The sequence below is a fragment of the Montipora foliosa genome, chromosome 14 (genome assembly GCF_036669935.1).
Source record: "Montipora foliosa isolate CH-2021 chromosome 14, ASM3666993v2, whole genome shotgun sequence".
NCBI classification, from domain to species: domain Eukaryota; kingdom Metazoa; phylum Cnidaria; class Anthozoa; order Scleractinia; family Acroporidae; genus Montipora; species Montipora foliosa.
Genome location: NC_090882.1, coordinates 22,928,401 through 22,954,242, shown reverse-complemented (window position 1 = coordinate 22,954,242; position 25,842 = coordinate 22,928,401). Strand labels below are relative to the sequence as shown.

At 39.2% G+C, this 25,842-nt stretch overlaps 2 protein-coding genes across 3 annotated transcripts in view; both read left to right on the top strand.

Annotated features, from left to right (window-relative positions):
• The first annotated feature begins 5,219 nt into the window (after positions 1–5,219).
• Positions 5,220–21,113, top strand: LOC137984932 (solute carrier family 23 member 2-like). 2 transcript variants are annotated; one of them, XM_068832270.1, is made up of 13 exons: positions 5,220–5,465; positions 8,605–8,726; positions 9,451–9,567; positions 9,708–9,865; positions 13,644–13,738; positions 15,964–16,052; positions 16,865–17,021; positions 17,118–17,142; positions 17,572–17,692; positions 18,197–18,353; positions 18,448–18,701; positions 18,841–19,114; positions 20,133–21,113. In XM_068832270.1, the coding sequence occupies exons 2-13, from the start codon at positions 8,637–8,639 to the stop codon at positions 20,453–20,455; spliced, it is 1,860 nt and encodes a 619-aa protein (XP_068688371.1). In that variant the 5' UTR covers positions 5,220–5,465; positions 8,605–8,636; the 3' UTR covers positions 20,456–21,113. The 2 variants fall into 2 exon arrangements, with proteins under 2 accessions (XP_068688371.1, XP_068688372.1); XM_068832271.1 differs by lacking the exon at positions 5,220–5,465 and adding an exon at positions 6,375–6,658.
• Positions 21,114–23,295: 2,182 nt separating this feature from the next.
• LOC137984933 (sodium/potassium/calcium exchanger 4-like) overlaps positions 23,296–25,842 on the top strand; it is a 24,677-nt gene continuing 22,130 nt past the window's right edge. Inside the window, exon 1 of the mRNA XM_068832273.1 lies at positions 23,296–23,712. The gene's annotated coding sequence lies outside the window, so the exon portion shown is untranslated. The remainder of the gene's footprint in view (positions 23,713–25,842) is intronic.

The window sequence follows — 25,842 nt, the reverse complement described above, 5'->3', positions numbered from 1 at the left end:
ACAAGGTTCTCTCTCTCAGCTCAGACTCCTCTCCTTCCCTTGTACGCACTCATTCTATATCCATAGCAATAGTGATCACTCTAATCTAGAGGGACATTTTTGCATTGGTCTGGGGTACATTTCAAAGGGGCCATCAAGACTTAAAACACTAAATTGATACATCAACAGCGTTGAGCTCGCAAATTCCATCATCCGTTTGGCCTTTAAGCTTGATGTTTTAGCTAAACTCGATCCGCTCATCTACGTAACAGTTATGCATTCATAACTTACCCTCTGATTGCGTCTTATTAAAGATTGTGTTGAGTTCACGCACAACTGATGTATTAATAACATTTAACATGATAAGAATCATTTATGAATGGAGGAAAAATTCTTCTGGCCTTTCATAATGGCAGTCAAATAAAATAATCTTTTGTTTTCAATGCTAATAAGCCCTTCTAAGCTCGCTACGACGAGCAAACTTCAAAAGAACATTTTTTTCAAAATGAGGGCAGGAAGTCTAATTTACATAAATACAAAAAAAATGTTAAAGTGGTCGCCATTTATGAAAGTGGTCTATCAATCCGATAATTATTAGTTTACTTATCACTTAAAGCCTAGTTTTCATACGTCGGGAAAATCCCAGACGATCAGGGATTCCGCAGTTTCCCGACCGACCCAGATTTTGCCGACATATCGGAAAATTGCCAGATGCTTGTCCTCGATTCTCCCGATAGTGACTTTGGCGGAAAATGGACAGTACGCCAAAAATTGAAACATGCAATTTTAGAGGATTGGTAACGAGCTAAGAATCATCGCCGACATCCTTTGAGTTTTCTTATGTCGGGAATGATCGCCGACGATCGCAAAAATCTGCTTTCTATTTTCCCGAGTCGTCCCCGACCATCCCAGATTATCAGGGATGTCTACGATTTATGGTTTTTTCATTAAGTTGGCAAAATCTGGGACGGCCGGGAAACTGAGAAATCCCCGATCGTCTGGGATTTTCCCAACATATGAAAACTAGGCTTAAGGGTAACTTAACCGCAGTACTGTTGAAGCCAAGTTGCACAAGTTCAATCATGCAGCACTAGAAGGTCCATGTCATCGTAAATAAAACTCGTCTATTGTTCATTTAATTACAATTCTTGCTCCCATTTTGTTTGCAGTTGACTTAGTATTACAACCAAAACAAGTAACTGGAGTAACTCATTTAAATGCGCAAGGTGCAAATTACTGTCCTTTGTTTAGAAAGACGAGAATAGCCTTTAGTGAAACAGTCATTATATCAGTGGAGCGTTTTTTATAGTTGTAACGCTCCAAGGCGTTCGTTTTTGATTATTTAAAACGATTCCATTATCGTACTCTTTTACCATTACAGCTCGACTGGTTCGACGTCTTTAGGGCGCTTTCCTTTTGTCAGAACTGGCCAGTAAAACCCGTCTGCTTGTAAAGAAAATGCAGCAATTTGAAGGAAGACGTGCATGAAAATCTCTCGCATCCTTCTGGAGGAGTATATACCATCTTCGAATTGTGTTAATATGAAGGCGTTGTAGAGTTATTCCTTCCAAATACCCTGTCTGGCCGACCAGTTCTGTCAAATGAAAAGAGCCCTTAGTCACTTTTTTCATAACCTAAGAAATCTAAACTAGATCTAAACTAAGTCCTGGATCATGCCGATACCGAAAGTAAAAGCTGACATTGACCTTTTGTGAACGTGAATAAACAAAATAAGTTGTTTACAATGCCGTGTAATGATTAGTCTGAGAAAATGCAATTCAAGATAAGTACAAAATTTGTGGTTTTGACTCACAAGTAACAAGGGCGGAACGTGCGAATTCCATTTATTTGTGTCATTCTGCAAAATGGTGGCCATGATGGATGCGAAACGCTAACCATTTTGCGCAAATCGGACCTCTTTCAAAATGTCGTATAAATTCCTCAGGCGTCTTGGCTCAACGATGAGCAACATTCATCGGGAGTGACACCAGGTTGGAGTGTCTACACTCATAAATCGCAGGGCCAAACCAGAATAGGATCAAACTATGTCTGAACGCAAGAGAAATTCAGTAAAAACAGACAGCATTTAAAACATTTACTTCTTGCGACGGCAATTTGCGAATAAAAAAAGAACAAAATCTCATGTGTTCGCAGAAATTTCCCGAAGCTCTTGTTTAATTTGCTTTGGATCCGCCTCAACGACTACAAATTGAATTGACCATTAATTAACTTCGAGAGGACAATATTTGTCACATCCCCGCGGGATTTTCCAGTATTTTTCTCAATTCGTAGTCATCGGAATTCTTTAGCCTTAGAGAGCATTTTCGAAAGTTTTCTTTAGCTTTTCAAGATTCATAGAAAGTGCCAGTAGCAATAGACTGTGATATGTCCCTTCATAATCAGTCGAGCGGCTCGCTTTCCTTAGGTGGTCGTGTTTTGTCACGCAAACGCATAAAAAGACCAACCCTCTCGCGGTCTTTTTATTCGATTGCGTGACAAAACACGACTGCCACAGAAAAGTGGGTTGCTCCACTGGTTTATGAAAGGACTGCTCGCAATCTACAGTAGCAAATACAAAATTCATCACCGAATTCGTCGATGGGCCATCCAATAATTTTTCATTATCATTCGGTATTGTTTTTTTTTTATTACAAACAATAGCGATTATTACTCCGGTATTGAACCTCTTTTTCCTCTGTCAAGAATGATTGTCCACTAACTCTACATGTGGCTATTTGCCTAAAACAACTAAAATCAACTAATGTATTTTAGTATAAATACACAGGTGATTATACAAAATCGCGCGCTCTCATTGGCTCGCTATCTCGGATTATTAGCCGATAATCACCTCGACGGACAAAATGGCTGCCAGTAGTCGTTTTGCCACTGTAAGTGAAGATGATTTCGCGTTGAAATGTTATTTTTTCTCTTTTTTGAAACAATTATTCCAAATTTTCAAGTAGGCGATGCTAACATGAATGATTTAATGCAATCAACGGACTGCAAATTAAACCCCATTGTACCACGTTGTTTTCAAAAGCGATTGTCAGAACTCAAAAGTGGACACAGCATTTCGGAAAGATAATTATTTTGGGATTGATATGATAAATTAATTTTTACTGACACGGTAAGTTTAAAGAAGAAACGGCCGGGAGATCACCTTGACACTTACGACATCATTTCAGACTCCAGACGTCATACTCTTCTTTAATTAAATGCAAATAAATGACAGGGTAATGGACAATTTAACTGATTTGTCTTCGAAAGTCCGTCAATCATTCTCGAAACAGCTATACATCCCTAATCGAATATCAAATTTGGTACCTTCTAGCACAGTGTTTGCAGGCAATAAAAGGTGTTTTCTCTTTGTCTGAGGTTCAGGAGGTTATATATCAGCATACGACATTATTAAATAGCGATGTTTCTCGCGACGTCACCCACTGTTATTAATACGCCAACCAGAACCTAATTGGCTGTCGAAACAATGACTTCGTTTCGTTCCGTGGTTGGCAAATTTGAACGTCAAAAAAATGTGACATCACTGTAAACAAGAACTATCGCTACAGCTACAACAGGGTACCAAACGTCAATTTTCGGAAAATATCTGTTCGGATCACGATTTGACATCTAGAATTTTCGGAACATTTGTTTTAAAATTTCTTGCTTGCCTGCCTCTCCTAGGATTTTCGAACATCTGAAAAATGGTATAATTGCCCATTTTTAACGGATTTTTACCCTAACAAAGGTCACGTACAATTTTCGGGAGCCTTTTTTCTGGCTGAATTTTTCGAAAAGGTAAGTTTTGATCCCTATAGTTTTCGGATCACTAGCCTTTCAGCTAGGAAATCCGGACAGATGAAAATCTTTTAGGGGATAAAAATATGCCTATATCTACCGTTTAAATACTAAAATACGTTTAACAATGCTATGTTTAAGTGATGTTGATCTATATTCTCGTTAGCTGCCCCTGCTACAACAAAATCTTAGGGTGCGTTCGTTTTGATGATCCGAAAAAGGATCACTGATACAAGATCGCGTGGATCATAATGCATCAGAGGAACCGAAAAATTATTTCCAAGAGTGGATTTATCGGTTTCTTTGATGCACCGTGATCCAAGTGATCTTGGATCAGTGAACCTTTTTCGGATCATCCTAACCGAAAGACGAGCAGTCGAAATGAGCTAGACTTAGCCCTTTTACTCCCACGAATAATCAATAAGTAAATTCTCCTCACAATTTCAATGAAATGTCATTCAGACGGGTATTGAGAATGGATAATATTATCAGCTTCAGAGGTGTGATCTTGATATAACACCAAATTCTCATGATTACCCAACAAAGAAATCTATGGTACTAGTTAGGAGAATACGTTAAATCGATCTTGAGAATGAAAGGGTTAAAAACGATGGAAACAAATGATGGCCAGGTTACAAGAGTTGCTTCACAACTTTCAGAGCTTATGGGTGCGTTCCTTTTGGGTAGCAAACCAATCACATTGTACTTTACGATAGCCACTGTACAAACCCAATATCCATTCTTAGGCGGGGCACCATTGGCTATTGGATAAGGCTGATTGATTTGCTTGAAACAAAGGAAACGGAAGTAGCGGCTTCGTTAAACGAACAGAATTCACATCAAATCACTTAATGCAAGTTTGTATGGGAAGCTTTGTAACGAATTCAATCAAGAATTCGATATACCAAAGAGGGTTATTAAATAAAAAAGTGTATTTATATAACTTTTCCAAGTCTTAGATCTTTGTGATGTGTGTACCTAGCTCGATTCCTTGTTGTTAATTCATGGCCAAGAAGTTCGAAGAGCCAATATGCCCCATTAAAATTCCAACCATTCATAGTAGATTAACAAATATCGGCTGCTTGACATCAAAGAATGTTTTTAATGACCATTTTCCTTCAGTAGTCTTACTAGTATATATAAGTTTTAATATCGCGTTTTTTGGGCATCAGGCTAACCAAACCTGTTTGGCTTGTGTTGCAACTCAAGTACAGACGGAAGATAGAAGTATGAAGCGTTGTAACCTACGGAACTATGGATGAGCGATTGACTGCCGAGCTCCTTATGGTTATTCTTGGCAGCCACTACTCTCTATCTACTTTAGTATATATTTCATATTATAAGTAACTTTTATTTTATTAAGGCAAGAGTACAATAATTATTGTTGTTGAGTAGATGAATAACATTTTGTTTTAATAATATCGACAGAGCCTGAGGTGCAGTGTCGTTGCTTGATCGTCTGGCAATTCTAGCCGTAATAGGGTGCGGTTGGAGTCTGTTGTAAAACGCCAGCGATCCATGGTAGAATGATTGACATTGACTTGATTCCACAGGATATTTATGAAGGGACGTAATTTAACTCTTAATTTTGACATATGCGCCGGGTCAGTCATACATCCCTGTGCAATCAGTCTGTTCCGAACGAAAGCTTCTTTGTAGACAAAACATAACGGCTCCTGCAAATCTACAAGGTGAGTACAATCAATCAATTGAAAGAAAATAATGCCATTCGGAAGCTCACAGCGGCTGATTATTTTTCGCTCCTTCGGATATCTGTGTTGTAATAGGTTCCTGCAGTGATACTACGTTAATGAATTGAACGGTTTTTAGCAGGCTTTGATCGGAACAGCTGTGATGACAGCGAGCATGTTCGGTTACCAGACCCTCCCCACTTACAAAAAATTGGGAAAGAAAAGTTTGCCGGAATTGAAATCTAGTTGCAAGATCCGATGCAACAAACAGGATAATATCATTAGTTGTTGAATTTCCATTGAACTTATGCCTTTAAGGTGAAAGGTTCTTCAAGTTAGCCCAAGATATAGTGATTGCAGAATACCCCAGTATTCTGCTATCTAGCCTAAATGGACCTAAATGAATAAATGCTTCAAGAGGGAGAGAGAAATAGCGAAAAGTTTCTTTCTTTTGGCTCCTAATGAAACAGTTGACCAAAGGATTAAGGATGTAATAGATTTGCTTTGCAAATTGTTTCCACAATATCTTGGGGTTCTTGTTTATTTAGCTACTCTCGTATGTTAAATGTTGCTTTGTTAAAATGATGTGCATTGAACCATGAGGGAGTTCTTGACATCGATCTCTCTCGTTTCCGCCGAAAAAGACAATTTGAAGACGATGGAAAGAATAGTCTTGTTTAACCCTTCTTAAATATTGTTTCAATGCCAAAAAAGGGAGAACTTATTGGTAAATTCATTGAAAATAATTCCCTTTAAATAACGTCTTTTGCTATTAGAAGTCACTCGGATGTATGCAAATTTATACTACTTGACAACTATGTGGTCGACTCTGTGGCGCGTCTCCAAGACACTTCTTTGAATTCATAATGCGGCATAAGATTCAAAAGGGTTACAAATATCAAATACATTTTCTCGAGTGCTTCGAGGACAAACCGCGAACCTCTGTGGCGTTTTAGCACAACAGAAAGAATGTAAATTCTTTCAAGCGGTACCAAGCGTGAAAGTTCAGTAGCGCGAATTTAGACAATGGTTTAGTAAGAGGGAAGGAAAAGATATGAAAATATCTTTAGAAAAGGCAGTATTTAGCGCTTGTAGCTTTTGAAGTCGTGTATAAACATCATTATAAAGCAAACTGAAGGGAGCTGCGGGAGGGGGGGGGGAGGGGGGTGCAACCAATTGGTTTATTGCCAAGCGTAAGTAGTTAAGGCCACCAATGTTAAATCCAGTCAGTTGCTTAGAACAGAATTTGAACCCGAAGCATGCTTTAGAGTTCAGAGGTGTTGCCATCACAGCGGCTCAGGGTATTTGAGGGAATTGACAGACATAGTTATTCCTGAATGTTAGGAAGCATTTGATTGCTTTTACCACCTTATTCTCCTTACGGAACTCAAAGGATCGGTGTCTTAGAACGGCGCCTTACTCATATCTTACTTAACAATTATTAGCCGAAGGCGAAGTGACAGGGACACCCAACGAGAACATATTTCAAACCAACTTAAACATAGCATTGTTAAACGTTTTTTGGTATTTAAAAGATAGATATAAGCATAATTTTATCCCCTAAAAATTTTTCATCTGTTCGGATTCCATAGCTGAAAGTCTAGTGATCCGAAAATGATATATAGGGATCAAAACTTACCTTTTCGAAAATTTCAGCCAGAAAAAAGGCTCCCGAAAATTCTACGTGACCTTTTTAGGGTAAAAATCCGTTAAAAATAAGCAATTATCCTATATTTTAAATATTCTAAAATCCTAGGACAGGCAGGCCAGCAAGGAAATTTACAACAGATATTCCGAAAATTCTAGATCTCAAATCGTCTTCTGAACAGATATTTTCCGAAAATTGACGTTGGGTGCCCCTCGATTGAATATCGGTGAATAAAGAACTGGACTTCGTCTCGGTTTTTATTTACCAATATTTACCTCGCCTGAGGTAAATAATTATTTTAGTATAATTACATAGGTGATTATTTGAAAAATATGCATTTTCTTTAAAACAATTAATTTCTTATTCTGTTACCTCGACAAAACAGCTTGCGGCCATTTTGAAAGAAAAAAACTTAGCAACGACGACGGCGACGGGAACGAGAACGTCATGTCAAAATATAAATACGCGTTATTGTAATCACTTCGTGACTATTTCAGCCTTTTTGATATGACAAGGGTGTGGTAGTTCCTCAAAAATGACACTGGTCGAAACGGCGCTTAATTTAGCAGAGAACCTCAAGTACCGACGTAGTCTCCTTGGCAGCCGTCTTTCGGGATGTCACGCAACGCTACCCCGAAAGAAACGGCTGCTCACATTGGAACCACATTCCTTTCTCGGATTGAGCCAATCACAGCTACAGTTCCATTTTCTGGAACTGTATCGTACGACTTGAGCAGTAACAGCTCTCGTTTCATCAATGCCCTCGATTACCACAAATATGTAAGTCTATTTTTTGTATTTTTGCACTGCGACCACGTTGACCATGAATGCAAGAATAAGTGGACAACTGAAAGAATGAAAGGATGTAAATATAATCACACTATTCGATATTTTTATTAACTTAAAAATCAAGTCTTCCTGTACGCGCAATTTTATTAATTTCACGTATTCGCAACTGCACTATGCATGAAAACAGAGCTGAAACCAAAGCAAACAAACTGAACAAATATCTAGTCAAACTCTAACCGCGTCTGTAAGAAACCTAGGTAATAGCAAGGCTTTCTGCTACGGTTGATCATGTGAGGTTTTGCCTAGCTCAAAACACAGATTCCATCTGCGGGCAGAAACCAGGCAAATACACAAATAGTTTCCAGTCCCGTGTATACTGTTGCAAAATTATGAAATTATGGGTACCATTGCCGAAAATAAATTATCTTTCTTGAGCGGTCAAGATTTTTTCGGCGTTTCAGTCGAAATACCTACATGGGGCTGCCACAAAATCGCAATGAATGATTTTCCTCACACTCGATTGGCTTACGTTTTTGGTTGTTTTAATAGACCGTTGAAACAATGGGAAGGGATTCCAATGTGAGCAGCGGTTTCTTCTAGGGGAGCGTTGCGTGACATCCCGGAAGACGGCTGCGAATCGGAGACTAACGTTCTCCATAAAACCTCAAATTTGGCTGGCTATTTCACGTTGTTATTTTGCAGGAATTTTCTAACGTCTTCATTAAAATTGAATAATGGAGAGTCCTAATGAGCAATACACAGCCGAGAAACAAGAAGTGGAGGAAGACAGACATGAAAACAGCGTTATGCTCAAGCCGATGACGGTAAGGACAACCACTTCAACATATTTTGTTGGCTTCTCTGTTTTTAATCACGGATTCCTGCAAACAGGTTTCCTGAACTTATCTGAATCTTTTGACTGGAAAAGATTATTTTTTCCTCAGCCATCCATGAACACCCTAGCATGGTCTGGGCCTGAGATATCGTCCGCATTGCCATGCCAAGTCCATTTGATATTGGTTCAAAATTCAAAATTTGTAGTTCGACTTCAGTTAAATATACAAACTGAAGTCGAACTACAAAGGTTGTACTTTTGAAACAAGTGTTAAATGGACTTGGCGAGGCAAAGAGGACAATGTTCAAGCGCCCCCATACCACCATCACCTTGCCCAGGTGTCTGACATTTGCAGACTGCAGACTGCAGACTGCCTACAAATAACACTTATAAACATTATTTAAGTCTAAGCACCCATTTCAAATAGCGCTGATAAACATTATTTAAGTCTAAGAACCCGTTTTAAAACGGTTAGCTTTCAATAATTGTGATTTAGGGTTAGTCTGCAGTCTGTAGTCTCAGTAGTCTGCAGTCTGCAAATGTCAGACACCGAGCTTGCCCAGTCTTCAGCCTGATAAATGAGAACCGCGACTACCCTTGGCATCTCGATCTGTCACTGTTCAGTTAATTGTACTGTCAACTAAGAAAAGCGTTCAAATTGTTGAATCTTTTTTCTTTCTACCGAATAATCAGTTATTTAACTGTGCTTTCAGGTGACGGTGCGAAACGAGAAATCACTCACTAAGAAAAAAAAGCCGAAAGCATTTGGTTTATCATATCTCGTCAACGAACATCCACCATGGTACCTTTGTATATGGTTGGCTTTCCAGGTAAGGATCAAGGAAACTTATTCTGCATGTTTTAGTATTCAATCTTTCCATTGTTCATTTCTGTCGCAAGAGATTTGATGATTCTGAACGCTATGCGGCCTTCAATTTATCTTTCTATTACTTGGGTTTGATATTTCCAGCATTTCCTAACCATGTTGGGATCAACATTGGCGATTCCCTTCATCCTTCAAATTCCAATGTGTTTTGAAGGAAACAAACTTGTCATCAGCGAAATTCTGAGCACTATATTCTTCGTATCTGGAATTGCCACCTTGCTACAGACAACCTTTGGAGTCAGGTAAATATTAGTTTTGGTAATATTTTAACTAGGGAGATAAAGCAACGACAAAGTCTACAGCAGCAATAAAGGCCATTAACATTATATAATCAAGAGAATTTCGCGTTTCTGATTGATCAAATGACGAATAACGAATGCTCAATATTATGGGTATTCATCCCCGGCAGAATTCAAACTTGTTATTCTTAAACCCAAACCTTGAGTAAACTTTCATATACCGGACCAAAATGGTGGAAGACAAAAGAGCTTTTATTATTCTTATTAGGCCTCTTTGATTAGGTATTGTTATGTTCACTTTGTTCTTTTGTTTATTCAATTTGTCAATTCAAACATTCAGTTGGTCAATTCAAACACTCAGTTGGTCAATTCAAGCATTCAGGGGCCGTTTGTTCGAAGCGCGGTTAGAGCTAACCGTTGGTTAAGAGGTATCAAAACCTATCGGTTTCCATGGTATGGTAACGCTGGTCTTCGTGCAACCTGGGCCAGTTCGGCAATTTGGCAATTCAAACTGAATAAATTCGGCAATTCAGACTTTCAATTCGTCAGTTCAAACATTCAATTTGGCAATGCAAACATTCCATTTGGCAACTGCAACATTCAATTCGGCAATTCAAACACGAATTGAATGTTTGATTGACGATTTGAATGTTTTAATTGACAAATTGAATGTTTCAGTTTAAATTGCAAGATAGAATGCTTGAATTGAAGGTTTGGATTTAAGAAGAACAAGGGAATTTTGGCGGGAATGGACACCCCGTACCAATGTATCGTCGATCTTTCTCTTCTTTTAGTACTTCAACATTGTTCTTGTCAATCCAGTAAAAGGAGACTGTTCGCCCATATTATAAAACGTGACAGAGATGGACGAGTCACGAAATGCTAAATACGGGGCTTGACAATCTGCGAGCCAGCGAGTCATGCGAGCCGTGCGAGTCTCGCATAGAAGTCTAAGCACCCATTTCAAATAGCGCTGATAAACAGTATTTAAGTTTAAGCACCCATTTTAAAGCGGTTAGCTTTCAATTACTGTGTGACTCGCATGTTGACTAGCGTGGCTTGCCATGTTGGCTCGCATGACTCGCTCGCAACCATGACTCGCATGGCTCGCTGGGTCGCACATTGTCCTCGCTCCTTAATACAGTACCACAAGGAAGACCTTTAATACACATTATTCGAAAATGGCCACCATTTTAGGATTGTTTTGTTCGCTTGTAAATTAGCCCTTGTTGCCTCATTCAAGGTAAAATATTCTTTTGAATTTTCAGCTTAAGAACGAGGCAAGAAGGGCTAATTTGCAAGCAAACAAAAGAATACTAAAATGACCGCCATTTTGGAATAAGGTGTATAGACAGCAATGACCAGAACCAGGTTGCTGACCAGCGGTTTTCGTTAAAACAATGGTTTGCTGGGGGTGCTCAGTCTCGCCAGCTCAGAAAACCTAGTTGTGGTCATTGTTATTTAAGGTTTTTCGTACCCGCAAGGATTTGTTCTCAAGTGACATTTTTGTTGAAGATACTGTCACAGCTAAAACTTCTTTGCAGCTATGTTTTCTCAAAGTGTTCGCTTTTCGCTTTCGCTAGTTTGTTGCAGGGTCTCTCGTGATCGGGACGAAAGAATAAGATCAGTGCACGAGAAAAACAAGACGGCATCTCAGATATGTCGGCATTTTTAGCGCTAATTTAATTGCCAACAAGTCAGCCGAGCGACGACGCGAGGCTGACGAGGCGGCAGCTTTATAGAGCCGAAGCGCGAGATTGTTGTGTATGCAGAAAAAAATTCGAGCGCTCCAGAGAAAAACAAAGGCCGCTTCTCATGTGACTTCAAGAAGCAATGAAAGCGCGTGTTTTGATGTGTGATGTCATTAGACAAACTTGCATGACGTGAGCGCGACTATTGACGATCTTCTGTTGGGAAGTGAGTAAAAACACATTTTTTACAATGACTGCAAAATTCTTGGGAGCTCATTGGCCAATTTTTATTGTCAATAAACGAACAGACACATACATTTATAATTTGTGTATTTCGAAGAGTTGAATTTATGCAAAAGTTTGTGAAACGTCGATCTGTCACTTTTTAACCAATAGAAAGTTCCGTTTTTTTCCATAAGAGAGCGAGGCAAGTTATGAATTTGGTCGCGTCAGACTTGAGATTGAATAAAATGAAAGTTTGTCGCATTTTTTTCTCGCTTTCTTCTCGTGTTTTGACTTAATTTTGACCCCTCTGCCTTTTTGTTATTGTAAAAAACAAATTAATGATGAAATATATGAACTGCGGATATGAAATCAAGTGAAGCTATGAACGCAATTTTTGCAATTGCGTAAAGAAGCTTGAAAATTTCAGCACTTCAACGGGATTTGAACCCGTGACCTCGCGATACCGCTGCGACGCTCTAATCAACTGAGCTATGAAGCCATTGACGTTGGGAGCTGGTCATTTGTGGATTCTAATGTTCCCGTGAGGACCAGCTTCCAACCTAAGTGGCTTCATAGCTCAGTTGGTTAGAGCGTCACACCGGTATCGCGAGGTCACAGGTTCAAACCCCGTTGAAGTCCTGAAATTTTCAGGCTTCTTTACGCAATTGCAAAAATTGCGTTCATAACTGCGAGGATCATACCTTCACTTGAAAAAACAAAGTGATGTCAGTTTTTCATGCGGCTGTCCTGTTATTGATCATGAATTTCTTCATAACATTGTCAAAGTAGTCTGCAGATCCGCGAGGCGATACTTTGACAATGTTCTGACGAAATTCGTGACCAATAACAGGACAGACGCATGAAAAACTGACATCAATAGACCTTGTTCACGATAGCCGCCATGTTGGATTTGCTATTATCATGCAAATTTATTTTTGTGGAGAAAACTAAGCAATAAAAGATCAAAAACTTTGAAAACCATACACCAGTCGGCCGCCATGTTTACAAATCTGTGCACAGGCCACCCGCGCCACAGTTCAACATGATATTAGCCACTCAAAAGGCTGATACGACAATTTTTCACTAGCGAAAATAACGATATAGCCAATCAGAGCGTCGATACGTCGTTTTTCATTAGTGAAAAAAATAGTATGACCAATCAGCTGGCTTCTCTAGCGCAAAGAGACTATTTTTATCTCGATCCTTTTTGGAGTGTAAATCTCTGTACGTATATAATAAGTGTTCTTACTGGCCGCTGTTGTAAATTTTGGCCTTCGGCCCGCGAGTAGAGCAGTTTTGTAACCATTGAGTTGTGAACAATTCAATTTAATTTTCAAATGAAGTATATTGTCTGCAAAGTACACAATTAAACGATCAATTTGACTTATAATTCATGGCTGTATCTTGCAAAATAAAAATTATACAAGTGAAACAACTTTCGTTAGCGAGAGAGTTTGATTCCCCATTACATGTTCCACACTTAAAAGTCTGAAAACGCTTTGGCGATTTTTTACATGGCCCTGATTTTATTCGACTTAATTATTGCATATTCCTGTTAAAATTACGGCCGTTCAAAAATTACAGCAGTACTTTCCGTATTATTGCAAAACACGTTGACATTTAAATTATTGTTGGAGATACAAAGTGTGCAATTTCTATTGTTATTGTATTATAGTTGACTAGATAAGTTGAGTTGTAGTAATTTCGAATAAAAACATTACAACTACTGTTAGGTATTTTGGAACTCTGATACAAATCTGAAAACTATGTATCATTGACTGTCTCGTTGGCACTTCATAGCGATAGCTATTACTAGTATATACATGTATGTAATAATCTACAAAACGTTTTTGCTTTTGTTTTAGGCTTCCTATTGTTCAAGGAGGAGGTTCGTTAGCTTTTGTTGGCCCAACTTTTTCCATATTATCTCTGCCGCAGTGGAGATGCCCAGACCTTAGCGGTAAGTTGGTATCAATTTTTGGAGCATTCTTACATGTAGTCTGTGGCAAACGTCGCAGTAGTTGCTGAAGATGGTGGAATGTCAGTAAGGCATAATGGAGTTTAATGGCGTTATTGCGTTCGACAGAACGCAGTTCTAATGCAGACTGAATAGAAATTTTTTGGGGCAACACGAATGAAATCATAGCCGTCGCTATTTGCGACCCTGTTTGGGAAAGCCTTCAGCTGTTTTTCACAGCAACGAATTTGTTGAATTTGCAAAGAAAACTGTCTCGGATTAGATCCAAGAAATCGAAAACCCGTTCGGATTTTCGTGTAGTAATTTGTTTCATTTTGCTCTATCTTGTTTGAAAGTTCCCCAAAAATGAAGAGACAAAAATATGTGATACAAATCTCCGATTGATATATGACTTTCCAGCTAAGACCCTATACTTTCCTTAATCCCCAGTTTAGTGAATGCCGGCTTCTATGCTGGGCGATTTAATGGAACGTTTGCCATTCTCTGTTCAGTCCGGAAATTAGCGCCGACAAACATTTACCAGCAATTGCTATAAACTGTTATTTACCATTGCGAATAATCTTCAATATTTCCTAAAATTCGAACAAATCGATAGATGGATAGTCAATGTTATGCGGCTATATCTCTCGCTAAGATTGAATGACTGAAAAACAATTCGTGGCTGATTGGTTGAAAAGCAAAGGCCTACACAAACTTTGTTCCGTATTTGAAGGTAAGTTAAGAAACAATTTATATTATCTTTGACTATATAAATTTACAATATAAACATATACAATATGCATTGTAATGCATTCATGCTTTGAAATTTCATTAAGCCCCGTTTTCCCAAACAGAATCGCATTTTAACATACCAAATCTACCATATTCGAACGCACTCTCTAATCTACGATTACTGCTAGTTATAACTTAACTTGTTTTATTATAATAATAATAGACCCGGATATTCTCCCCAAACCACTTGTACCCTCTCGCTCAACACGGTCAACAAGCAATCCTAATGCTCTCATTTTCCGACCTAAGAAATGTGAAACTTTAACCTTTCAAAGATCGTACCTCAGCAGAATTACTAGAATTTGGAATACCCTACCAGAGGACCTTAGGCTCAACACAGTTGATCTCAGTGCTTTCAAGTGCAAACTTTACTATAACCAGACTTAACATCGTCAGTTCCCACGATGTACTCCCGTCTGACCTTGTAGCTCAGCCGGTAGAGCAGCGGTGATCTGACCCGAAGGTCGTGGATTCAATTCCCACCTTGGTCAGGGTTTTCTCTGTCCTTGTGTGGGCCCATTTCCATCAGTAGGGCTAACGCTCACATGGTTCATATGGGGTAGATACTTAGCGCTTCACATTACACTCTAATCAGTTAAGTCTCTCGTTTTTTGACCCGCAAAATCCAAGGATATGGCATTCCATCTCCCCCTGGTGCAGCATAGCCAGAGGCGTAGCCGCGCCTATCACTTGCTGTTTCTAGTTTATAATTTAGTATATATTTAATTACTGTATTTGCATGTTATCATTAGCGAGTAGGTTTATAGGATAATGTGTACATATACGTACCATCTGATAGCAGTATTTTGGTTTCTTGCAGGCAGTGTGGCCCTGTGGTTAGGGCGCTTGCCTTGATATCCGGATATCCCGGGATCAAGACCCGCTCTGACCACTCGTTGAATTTGTTCCTGGTTGTCCCAGGTTCAACTTCCCAGCTGCACTTGTAAATAAACTGGTAAACTGGTTTGCCTCCGGCCAGTTGGAATTCTTAACAGTTGTTGTTCTGTTTCGTTAATTGTGTTTGATTGGGCCTAAAAAGCCCCTATGGGAAGCGGTCAATTAAGCATCTATTGTATTGTATTGTACTATTGGGTTAAGACTTTAAGGCTTGAAAAGTCTATTATAATCATGTTTGGACAAAATGATTTGAAATTATATGAAAAAAATCTTTACTTTAACGCGAATAGAAAAAGTCCGAATTAATGAACGATGATCAGACGATTTCTAGCTCTGGTTCTAGACGAGCATTATTCCAGGTTTGAGAAGAATTTGAACACAAATCTGTTAAATGATTTAAAACACTGATAACAGTTTACTTCCCTTAATTTCAGCAACAAAATCGTTAAACATGCATTCTGGTATTCATTTTATTAATAGTCATTCTAAAGTTTTAAATATTAGGAAAGTTGTAGTAGCATACATTTTTTCATTGACAGTGACCAACACCACTTCGCAAACCGATGGTAACTCGACTGAAAGCTTGGATATCGACTTGACCGAGGTCTGGCAGATTCGGATGAGAGAGGTAATATATTCGGTCATAAACTCGAAATGAACTTCTCTTAAAGCTGGTCAGTGTTGGCCACTGAGTTTCACTGTGGGACTGTTTTGGGGACGAGCCACTGTTTATGCTGTTGTTTCCTCTGCAAAGCAAAAAGACTTTCCTACATTCTTGTACGATAACAATTAGCTTCGGGTTAAACCTTTTATAACTTATGTTTTTAGTAAGTAAACATCGTATGTATCACGATCTAACTGACCTTTTGGTCAAATCTTTTCCTTAGGGTTAGTTTCGGACAATTAAATTTTGTGCCTTGGCAAGCGAGCCATCGTTTTAAAATTGGCATTGTACAATACTCTGGTGGTTTAGGGAGCTCAGCTCCTGGTATATCGCTTTCTTGCAACTTGAGTTCTTGCCGCTCCGCGCAGGCAATGATGAAAATGCGTCCCCCAAAACGGTCCCACAATGTAATTCATCAAGACTGTCGACTCCCGGGCAACCTCAAAGTAGCTTATGCGGAAAACACTAACACTAACTATCACTCGTAGTCCCATCTTTTACCTTTTGATATTCTTAATCAATACCCATGTAAGTCTTATCTATTCATTTACTGCCAAACGTATCCCACCGTTAATGAAATCATGAATAAACGACGCTTTCGTAGTTTGATCGAAGAAGTTCAGTTTGATTCAGTGAACCAGAGAAAACTCCATTTGTGGGGGAGAGGGTGGGGAGGGTGCGGATAGATTATTGGAGGAAACAAATGTCTTTAAAATAACCTACTCAACGTTTGTTCTCGGAGTTTTACACTTCACTCGTTTGTAAATTTCTGCTAGATTCAAGGAGCTATAATGATGACAGGATTGATTCAAATTGTGATTGGTTTCGCCGGTGTTGTTGGGTTTTTCCTTCGCTTCATTGGGCCTCTAACAATTGCACCTACAATTACTTTGATGGGAATTTCACTGTTTAGTGAAGCAGCTGAAAGTGCAGGTAAATCTTGCCACCTTGTCATTTTTTGGACTTGACGCTCGGTTCAGTGCTGTATTTAAGGTTTAATACTCAGTCCTTTTGTCGTTTTTTTTAAAGGCAAACACTGGGGAATTTCAATGATGTAAGTATTTATGATTTTACGAAGCTGATTCTTGAAGAAACGTATTACCATTGCCATGACTACTCGGAGATACTCGGAAAAATCCGAAGTTAAACCTGCGGACCAATCAGAGGCGTCGTAGTCATCAGACCCAATCTGATTAGCCATCATTTGGCAAATTGGCAAAGAGCTGTATTCTGATTTTAGATCAGTAATAATAATAATAATAATAATAATAATAATAATAATAATAATAATATAATAATACTGCTGTGTTACTAAAACTCTAACTGTCAAAACGTGGGCATTTTCACATGAATGTAGAGATGTAAGTTTTCAATGATGACTTGGAAAATATTCGATTACTCAAAATTATGCTTCTTATTTTCTTATTTTTAGTTTCCAGTGATTTGACAGATTTCTCACCTTGTTCAATGATTTGTATTGCAGGACTATCGCGTTGTTGGTCATTTTTTCACAATATCTGAACAGATTCGATGTTCCTCTTCCTGCCTTTAACAGAGCACGAGGTTGTCATCTTATTCGCTATCCATTATTTAGATCATTCCCAGTGAGTATGGTTTGATTCATGTTTTTTACGCCCTTCTTGGAACTTGACTCATCTAAATAGAACGTATAGTTTGTAAGGTGCTTTCAAACTCCCTTTCTAAATCGCGTTAGGGATAGATTAGAATAACGGCTAAGAATCAAAGTCCTTCTTGCTTTGCTAATTAACACTAATTGTGGAGTGGATTGATGTCAACGGGAAACGTTTTATCGAAGTGACCTTATGACCAATGTACATGTTTTCACAGGGCCTGGAATAGCTAAGGGCAAGGAAAGCCGGTTTGATAGTGAGAATTATGAGGAAAGGAAAATGGCCTTCAATGATTACACTGTCGTTCATACAATATGAATTTATTGGTTCGACGTGTCATTTTTAGGCAACAAGCCCGGGCTTTGCAGGTGTTATTGCTTGCGCTTTCTGGAAGCCGAGACTGACCCGAAAATGATGTCCAATCTGTCCTTGAATTTTCCTGGCTGAAATTATAAGCATCTTGCATTTGTTCCACAGATTATTATGGCGATAGTATCATCTTGGGTCATTTGTGCCATCATCACTGCTGCCGGAGGTTTTCCTTCAGATCCCGACAACCCGAATTACTTGGCGAGAACTGACCGCGAACTCAGTGTGTTGAAAGAGGCCAAATGGTTTAGATTCCCTTATCCAGGTTAAACAAAACGGCTGACGTCTCCTGCTTTTTACTTTTACCAGCAAATAGATCTTCACAAATTTGCTCATTGGGTCTCTAAAATCCTTTGTAGGTCAGTGGGGAACTCCAACCGTCAGTTACGCAGGAGTACTTGGAATGTTGACTGGATTACTGGCCTCCCTTATTGAGTCAGTAGGAGACTACCACGCCTGCGGGAGATTGTCTGGGGCTCGACCACCTCCAAAACATGCAATGAATCGTGGAATTGCTGCTGAAGGAATCGGAGTTTTTGTGGCGGGAGCTTTTGGTTGTGGAATTGATACAACTGCTTACGGTGAAAACATTGGAGCCATTGGTATCACTAAGGTAACGACGGTCCTTTGTCCAACTTGTCCTTCATCAGTTTGAACGACTTTCGTAGGTCGCAGGCGGAAGGTAATCTCAATTATATTTTTTATAGTGGTAAACATCTAATGTAGTCTTCCATTCCTACTCTACCTATTAGGTTGGAAGTCTTCGCGTGATTCAAGTCGGCGGGTTCATATTTATGATTTTTGGTGTCCTTGGTAAATTTGGCGCGCTGTTTGTGACCATTCCAGACCCTATCATCGGTGGAATGTTTATGGTCATGTTTGGAATGATCACCGCAGTTGGAATCTCTAATCTTCAGTATGCTGACATGAATTCCTCCAGAAACTTGTTCATCGTTGGATTTTCCCTTGTATTTGGATTGGCTGTCCCTTACTACATGGAAAGTCACATGGATGCAATTAAGACAGGTACGAGAAAGCGTGTGATTGCAATGGTCGCAGCTCTTACTTCACGAATTCAAGGACTGTACTGTAACTGAATGCTCGCGTTGTTTTTTGGCCATAAATTAAGCTGGAAAAACACTGAAAGGACAAGTAAATTGCAGTGCGGTTCGAGAAAACGAGTCAACAAGATATTAATTATATCTCAACATATCTGAATCAAGCAACGAAAACCAACTTTTTGAAACTTTTAAATGAGCGGCTTGTTTTTAGTGCAGAATACAGGCGGCTTAGTTGGCAGATCAATGATGAAGACAGATGCTCCTGCTGAAACATACTTGCTAAACTGAAATATGTCTGTTTATTTCATAGCTCATTCTCTTTAATACTTAAACGGTCATTGTCAAAACATATGTATTCGATGAAATGATATATGAAATGGATCATATATGAACTGCGGATATGAAATCAAATGAAGCTATGATCCTCGCAGTTGTGAACGCAATTTTTGCAAATGCGTAGAGCCTGAAACTTCAACGGGGTTTGAACCCGCGACGTCGCGATACCGGTGCGACGCTCTAACCAACTGAGCTATGAAGCCATTGACGTTTCATCGTTGATTCATTCCTCACGGGAACATTAGAACCCACAAATTACCGGCTCCCAACGTCAGTGGCTTCATAGCTCAGTTGGTTGGAGCGTCGCACCGGTATCGCGAGATCACGGGTTCAAACCCCGTTGAAGTCCTGAATTTTTCTGGCTTCTCTACGCATTTGCGAAAATTGCGTTCACAACTGCGAGGATCATAGCTTCACGTGACATTTATATTCAGCGTGTACAACAACTGTTTTACCTATATCTTTGAGAATTCTGGTTTTTGGATGTACATTGTATCGATGATGAGGGCATAGACGAAAATTGAGGAACCTGCCAGAATCCTCAATCTCTGGAGCGGTTGACTGTCTCAGAGACAAACCTTGTGTACCTAATCAGTAAGTTAAAACCGTGACTAGGCCAGAGTTTAAATGTCCTTTACTTTCAATAGGTGTCGAGGAGATTGACCAGATCGTCACTGTCTTGCTGTCAACAAGCATGGCGGTAGGATGTATCGTTCCACTGATTCTAGACAATACCATCCCAGGTACAATGGAAGAGCGTGGTCTCGCAGGATGGGGGGAAAATGCTGTGGAAGATAAAGTAGACGAAAAGTTTAAAGTTGCTCCCATTGAATGTTATAACCTGCCGTTTGGTCTTCATCGCCTCAGTAAATACAAATGTGCCAAGTACATGCCTTTTCTGCCATATCCCTATGACAACAGCCAAGATGCAAGAGTTCGCGATCCATTTGTCAATGACGCCCATGTTTAACACCTCGTCTGAGATGACGATACTCGCCATGAATGCCGTCAGAGCGAAGACACCAAGTCCTTCTCATACACCAGTTTTTTTTTCAAGCTTTAAGGGGGAATGCGGTGGGGATACTTCAACGAAAACTTCAAGTCTTTTTTGTTGTCAAGGACGTTTATATGCTGTTGCGTACTTCACAGGAGTGACGTACGCGATTTGACTTTTTTTGTTGACTTTCAATTTAGTGAATCTAGATTGGCCGCACTGGCGGTCGACTTAAAACGTCCACTTGTCGTTTTTTGTTTACAGTCTTACTTTCCAATTTACTAAGCAAAAACTTGAATCTTTACTGTAACGTTGATACCTAGTAATTTCTGGCGGTTGTTGTGGTCTGCACCTTCATTGTAACTGGCTCAGCCATTTGTTATAAAAATTTGTTAGTTTAGTTGGGAAACGGACAGATTAGTTTAGTGTAATACTTTTCAGATCATGCTCTGCGTTCTACACGAAGACAAACCTGGATGAGTTTAGTGGTTTCTAATTGAAAAATTGAACCTCTGTGCTATCGGTAATTGCATTGTAGTTTTGCGAAGAGTGCATGAGTTTTTCAAGCCTGTATATCCCAGTTTCTCTGGCTAAGATAACAGAATTAAAGTAATAAACTATTGCATTCACTGGATTGTCGAGTAACTTGACCCAGCCAGGGTTGCCCTACTTGATTGCGACAGGGGAGAAAAAGGGAGGGAGCTTGAAAACGAGAGTAGTGAAAGTGACGACGAAAGAGGCCTGATAACCATTTCTAGCATCGTCAATGGGTAAACGAAATGTGTCAACGCCGATGAGAATGGAAAATAACTCGTTTCGTTTTCGCTTACCTGATAGCGGAGGATTATAAAAACGCATAATTGTTGACGAGGCCTTAGACTTGTAATAGTCTTTTTGTTTTTTCATAATTCCTTGATGGTTGTAATGCGCACGTGAGAAGGATGATAATTCAACTAGCTTGCCTCTTTTCTTCTCGATTCTTTACTACATTTATTAGATTTACTTACTAGTAAACTTTTGCAACTGAAAAGCATCCCAATTAAGCGCCTTTAGGCGTCTAGTTGCGCGATAAAAGAGCACTGCGTAATACCGTCTCATACAGTTAACCAAGAGTGGATAATGGGACCATTATCCTCACTTGAGTTAACAAAGCGTTAGCATTAATTTGAAACATTGCTTTTGAAATGTTAAAATCACCCGAGGCAAGTGTTGCATATTTAATGCAATTTACACAACTATTTTAATTGCTTTAAAGTCTTTAAAGCCACAAGACGTATGTGATGTCATGTTCGGTATAAGCATGACAATATCTCCACGCGTGATTCTTGCGAGATTTGACGAAAATACAATGTAACCTAACACAAGGTCTGTTCTTTAATAGTTCACGCTAAATGGTTTTCACATTTCGTCATCATTCCTCCTGTGGTTTACGATGAAAACAATTGATCTCTTCTTTTCTTTTTTTGTTCGCCCACCAGGAATTTGGACTTTTCACCAATGTTAGAGCTATTGTTTTCTTAAAACAAAGGAACGTATGCAGCATTAAATAGGGACCTGTGCGGAAGTCTTGCCGGGATTTCTTTGATCTGTAATTACCTTCATTTGCATTCTAAGCTTTTACCTTGCACGTATAATTGCGGCTCTTACACCTCTCAACTTACTTCTTCAAAACGTGATCTTCCTCACACCCATTTTTGACAACCTCAACCATTAGAATGATCTTATCCGCACTCAATCTATTATAGGCTTCACAATCCAACTATTTTACACTTGCTTCAAGTACATAAGCTAACAAGTTTGAACAATTTTCATAAAGCTCGCAAAAATCATCGAATCATCGAACCAAATCTTCTTGAGCCTTGGTAAACAACTTGCTAAATCTTGCATCATATTTGCGCCTCATTATTTATCAAAAGAATCAATCGTTCTTTGGAAAAAAACCACTGAATATTCCTCAAAGCCACTTGCGATTTAATCTGATGACACTCTTGCTATCGAGCCCACTGGTTTCTTTTTTACTCACTCGCAACAATGTGTCATTGGTGTCCTAACCCACTTCTTAAAACGCTGAAATCAAAGAGCCGTGAAGTTTTTTAAAATGACAATTTAACTTTGAGTAATGTATATTGTCGTTTAATTTGCTTTCCTCGTCCAGCAACCCTTTTCGATAGAACTCTAGCACACTAATAAAAGAGTAACAGTCTAGTCCTGCCTAAATCGCTGATTATTTGGATGCGGCAGGGTAATAAACAAATTGCCGTCGGCAAAGAAACATCTTTCGGCCGTCTTGTATTAACTTCGGCATAAAGCCGTCAATGGTATTCACAAAAGTTTTTTTTTTTTTTTAATTCGAAAAACGTGAAAAAGTAATCAATGTAAGGTAGCGAAGAAACATTTTTTATACCTGTAATGTTAGAAATGTAATGTATTGTGACATCCAAAATAAGAGCGGAAAGGAATTACGAAACCAGTTCGCGATATTTTGACTAACAGTCCATGTTCTTGAAACTTCTACAATATTGATCATTAAATTAATTTAATGGCATTTTTGAAGTGTGACAGAGAAAACCTGGGAGATTACTAAATCCACTTTCTTGCTCGCAATGGATGAAGAGAATCATTATTTCCAGCGTGAGGTATTAACTATTTTTATTATGAATTCAAAATTGAAGTTATGATTATATTGATATCGTGAAGTTACCTAGTGTGTTTGAAAATTGATTAGAAGTTCCTCTAGGTTAGGCTATATTGTTTCGTTCCAGCTCACTGCTAAGAAGTGTAAAGAGCAGATAAACAAGTCCGGTCATTAATGACTATTCTGGGGTTGCCATAGGATAAACGTTATGTGAAAGTATATAGACGTTGTATGAAAGTTGTTTTCCTTTGAAAGATCTTTTACTCCCTGATGAATGTTTGTGGCTTAGGCTAACTTTAATGCAAACATTGGGTACTTCACAAACATTGTCATTTTCAAAACAATGGACAGACGGCTGAATAATAATATGAATGAAAAAAACCCTCTGGCGCCGAATTATTCAACACGGACGATTGGTTAATGGAGAGTGGCTTTAGAGAATGCGCTTCGATCATCAGTTTGCGGACCATTCATGCATGTATAATACGAATACACTGATTGAATGACGCAGGATTTCTTTCAGGGGAATTTTCCTATGAATTCTTACATTCCTTGGAAACTGGGATAAGGCGATCACTTTTTCTGACTACTTTGTAAGGTGAGTGACACTTCTTTAACTGGACCGAGCCGATATTAAAAGGATACATTCAGGAACCCAAAGCTGCTGAGTGCTTTCCATCGTTCATGTACATCAGTAATTATTCAGCATCAGTGATCGTACAAGATTTTTGCAGTAGTCGTAAACTATAATTTCTACCCTATGTATTCAGTATGAAGATCTTGACAGCTAAAAAACGGGCCATACACAGCTGAAATGTAACGATAGATTTTGATCACACGGGGTTGGAGTGATTATATTAGCGTGGCCTGGAAAGGCTGGGGAGTGGGGGGGGGGGGGGGGGAATTGGAATTCCGTCTGAGAAGGGATTGCCGTATCATAGATACAAACTCACAAGTAATAATAATAATCATCGTTCGTTTTGTGCGGTGTCAGTTTAGCGTTGCAATTCTTTTACAGATGATTTGAAGAAAGAGTTGTGGCTAGGATGAGCCTTGTGTTTGTGTCGAATGTTTTCGTTGCACTGAGAAAGAAATGCGTTTCTGGACTTTCCACGAGTGATTTGATTAATTCTGCTAGAAAAAAGGCACTTGTATTTGATTAGCATACTACACCTTAAAAAGACATTTTCACTTAGCATAAACTCAACTTGCACGTTGAAGGTTGATTAAGCTTGCGAATTGCTTGCTTTTCGTAGATGAAAGGTAGTTAAATTCCCGGGGTTTTTTTTTGGGGGGGGGGGGTGGGGGGGTGGGGAGGGGACTTTGCATATGAAAGGGTGGTGATGCCCGTGGGAAGTTCTCGATTAAAACCCTAAAGGAGATTAGTATGGGCTGGGCCCAGGACGTTTTGACCCCTAAAAAAGACCGTATTTAAAACATATGAAATACATATTTTTATATTTCTTGCGTGAAACCCTAAACGAGACCTTCACGGCTGCTGCATATGCACTACATATGATGTCTTTTTTAAACTGAGCGCGATATTAGATATATTTTTTAAAGTTTAGGTCATCATTTGAGAAACATTACGTGCTTATTATTTCCGTTGCATGACTGTGTCTCTGGTTCGTTTGTTTTTTAACCAGGACACTGCGTTTTATATTTTGGGTTCAAGGATTTCTCTTGACAGGAACTTAAATGGTTTCCGCTCTTAGTGGACGTCGGCTTGTTTTATTTACATAAATCAGCAATATTAATGAGCGTGAGTAATTTACTCTTCACTCAGCTGACAGTGATATACTTCTTGAAACGAGTAACCTTTCGGGACAAGATTGACTTCATCGTGTTTTCCGTCGCAAATGAGAAACAACGCTTGCGTGTAATTTCTTCCTAAACACTGTTTTGCCTGGCGTGCAAGTTACCTGTAGCTGTGAATACAGGCACGCGATCGGTCGAGTTTCGATTATTCAACCTTCTTAGAGGAGGTATTTTATTTCCCACTTCGTATTTCATAGTCTCTAAAAGGTGGCTTAAAAGAGAATGGAAGAAACCTTTTCTTTTTCGCTCGTAAATTGTGGCAGCGAGCTGGACAACGAGGGCTGCGAAGTTGTTACTTTCAGATCTACCATGACCCTTTCACTACATTACACACGTGTGACGTCTCACATCACGTGACCTGGATCGGAACGTTTTCAAAATGGCCGTCAATTGAGCATCAAAAGAAATTTGTAAAAAATTTGGTTTTACACAAAACATCTTTTATTTGCTCATTTAGGATTCTTTAACCCAAGAGGAATGTATTGGTACAACGAAAAAAGGGGGAAAAATTTGACGTCAGTTACCCCTCAAGTGAGAGCAAAATCCGAAATTTACACCCCTATAAGCGAGACCCCTAGCTTCCCCATTCGTTTCATATGCGAGTCCCTCCCCCGGGCGTTAAATTAGTCTGCGTGGAACAAGGACGCTATTGTGTCCAAATTTAGATGCAAAAACAGCATACTTGTGAAATTTCAAGCTGTCAAATAACAATAGATCATTAATCTCAGTAATGAAAATATCTCAGGGTGCTGCGTCCGTAAAAAGAGCGAAGTCCAAAGATAATGAAAAGCTTATGAATATTTGCTCAGAATAAAGACCCAACATGGAGGTCCGGGCAAAGGCCCAAAATGCAATGAAGTGTGTCCGAGTTTGTTCAACGTAAGTATGTTCTGCAACCCTCTGGAGGCAG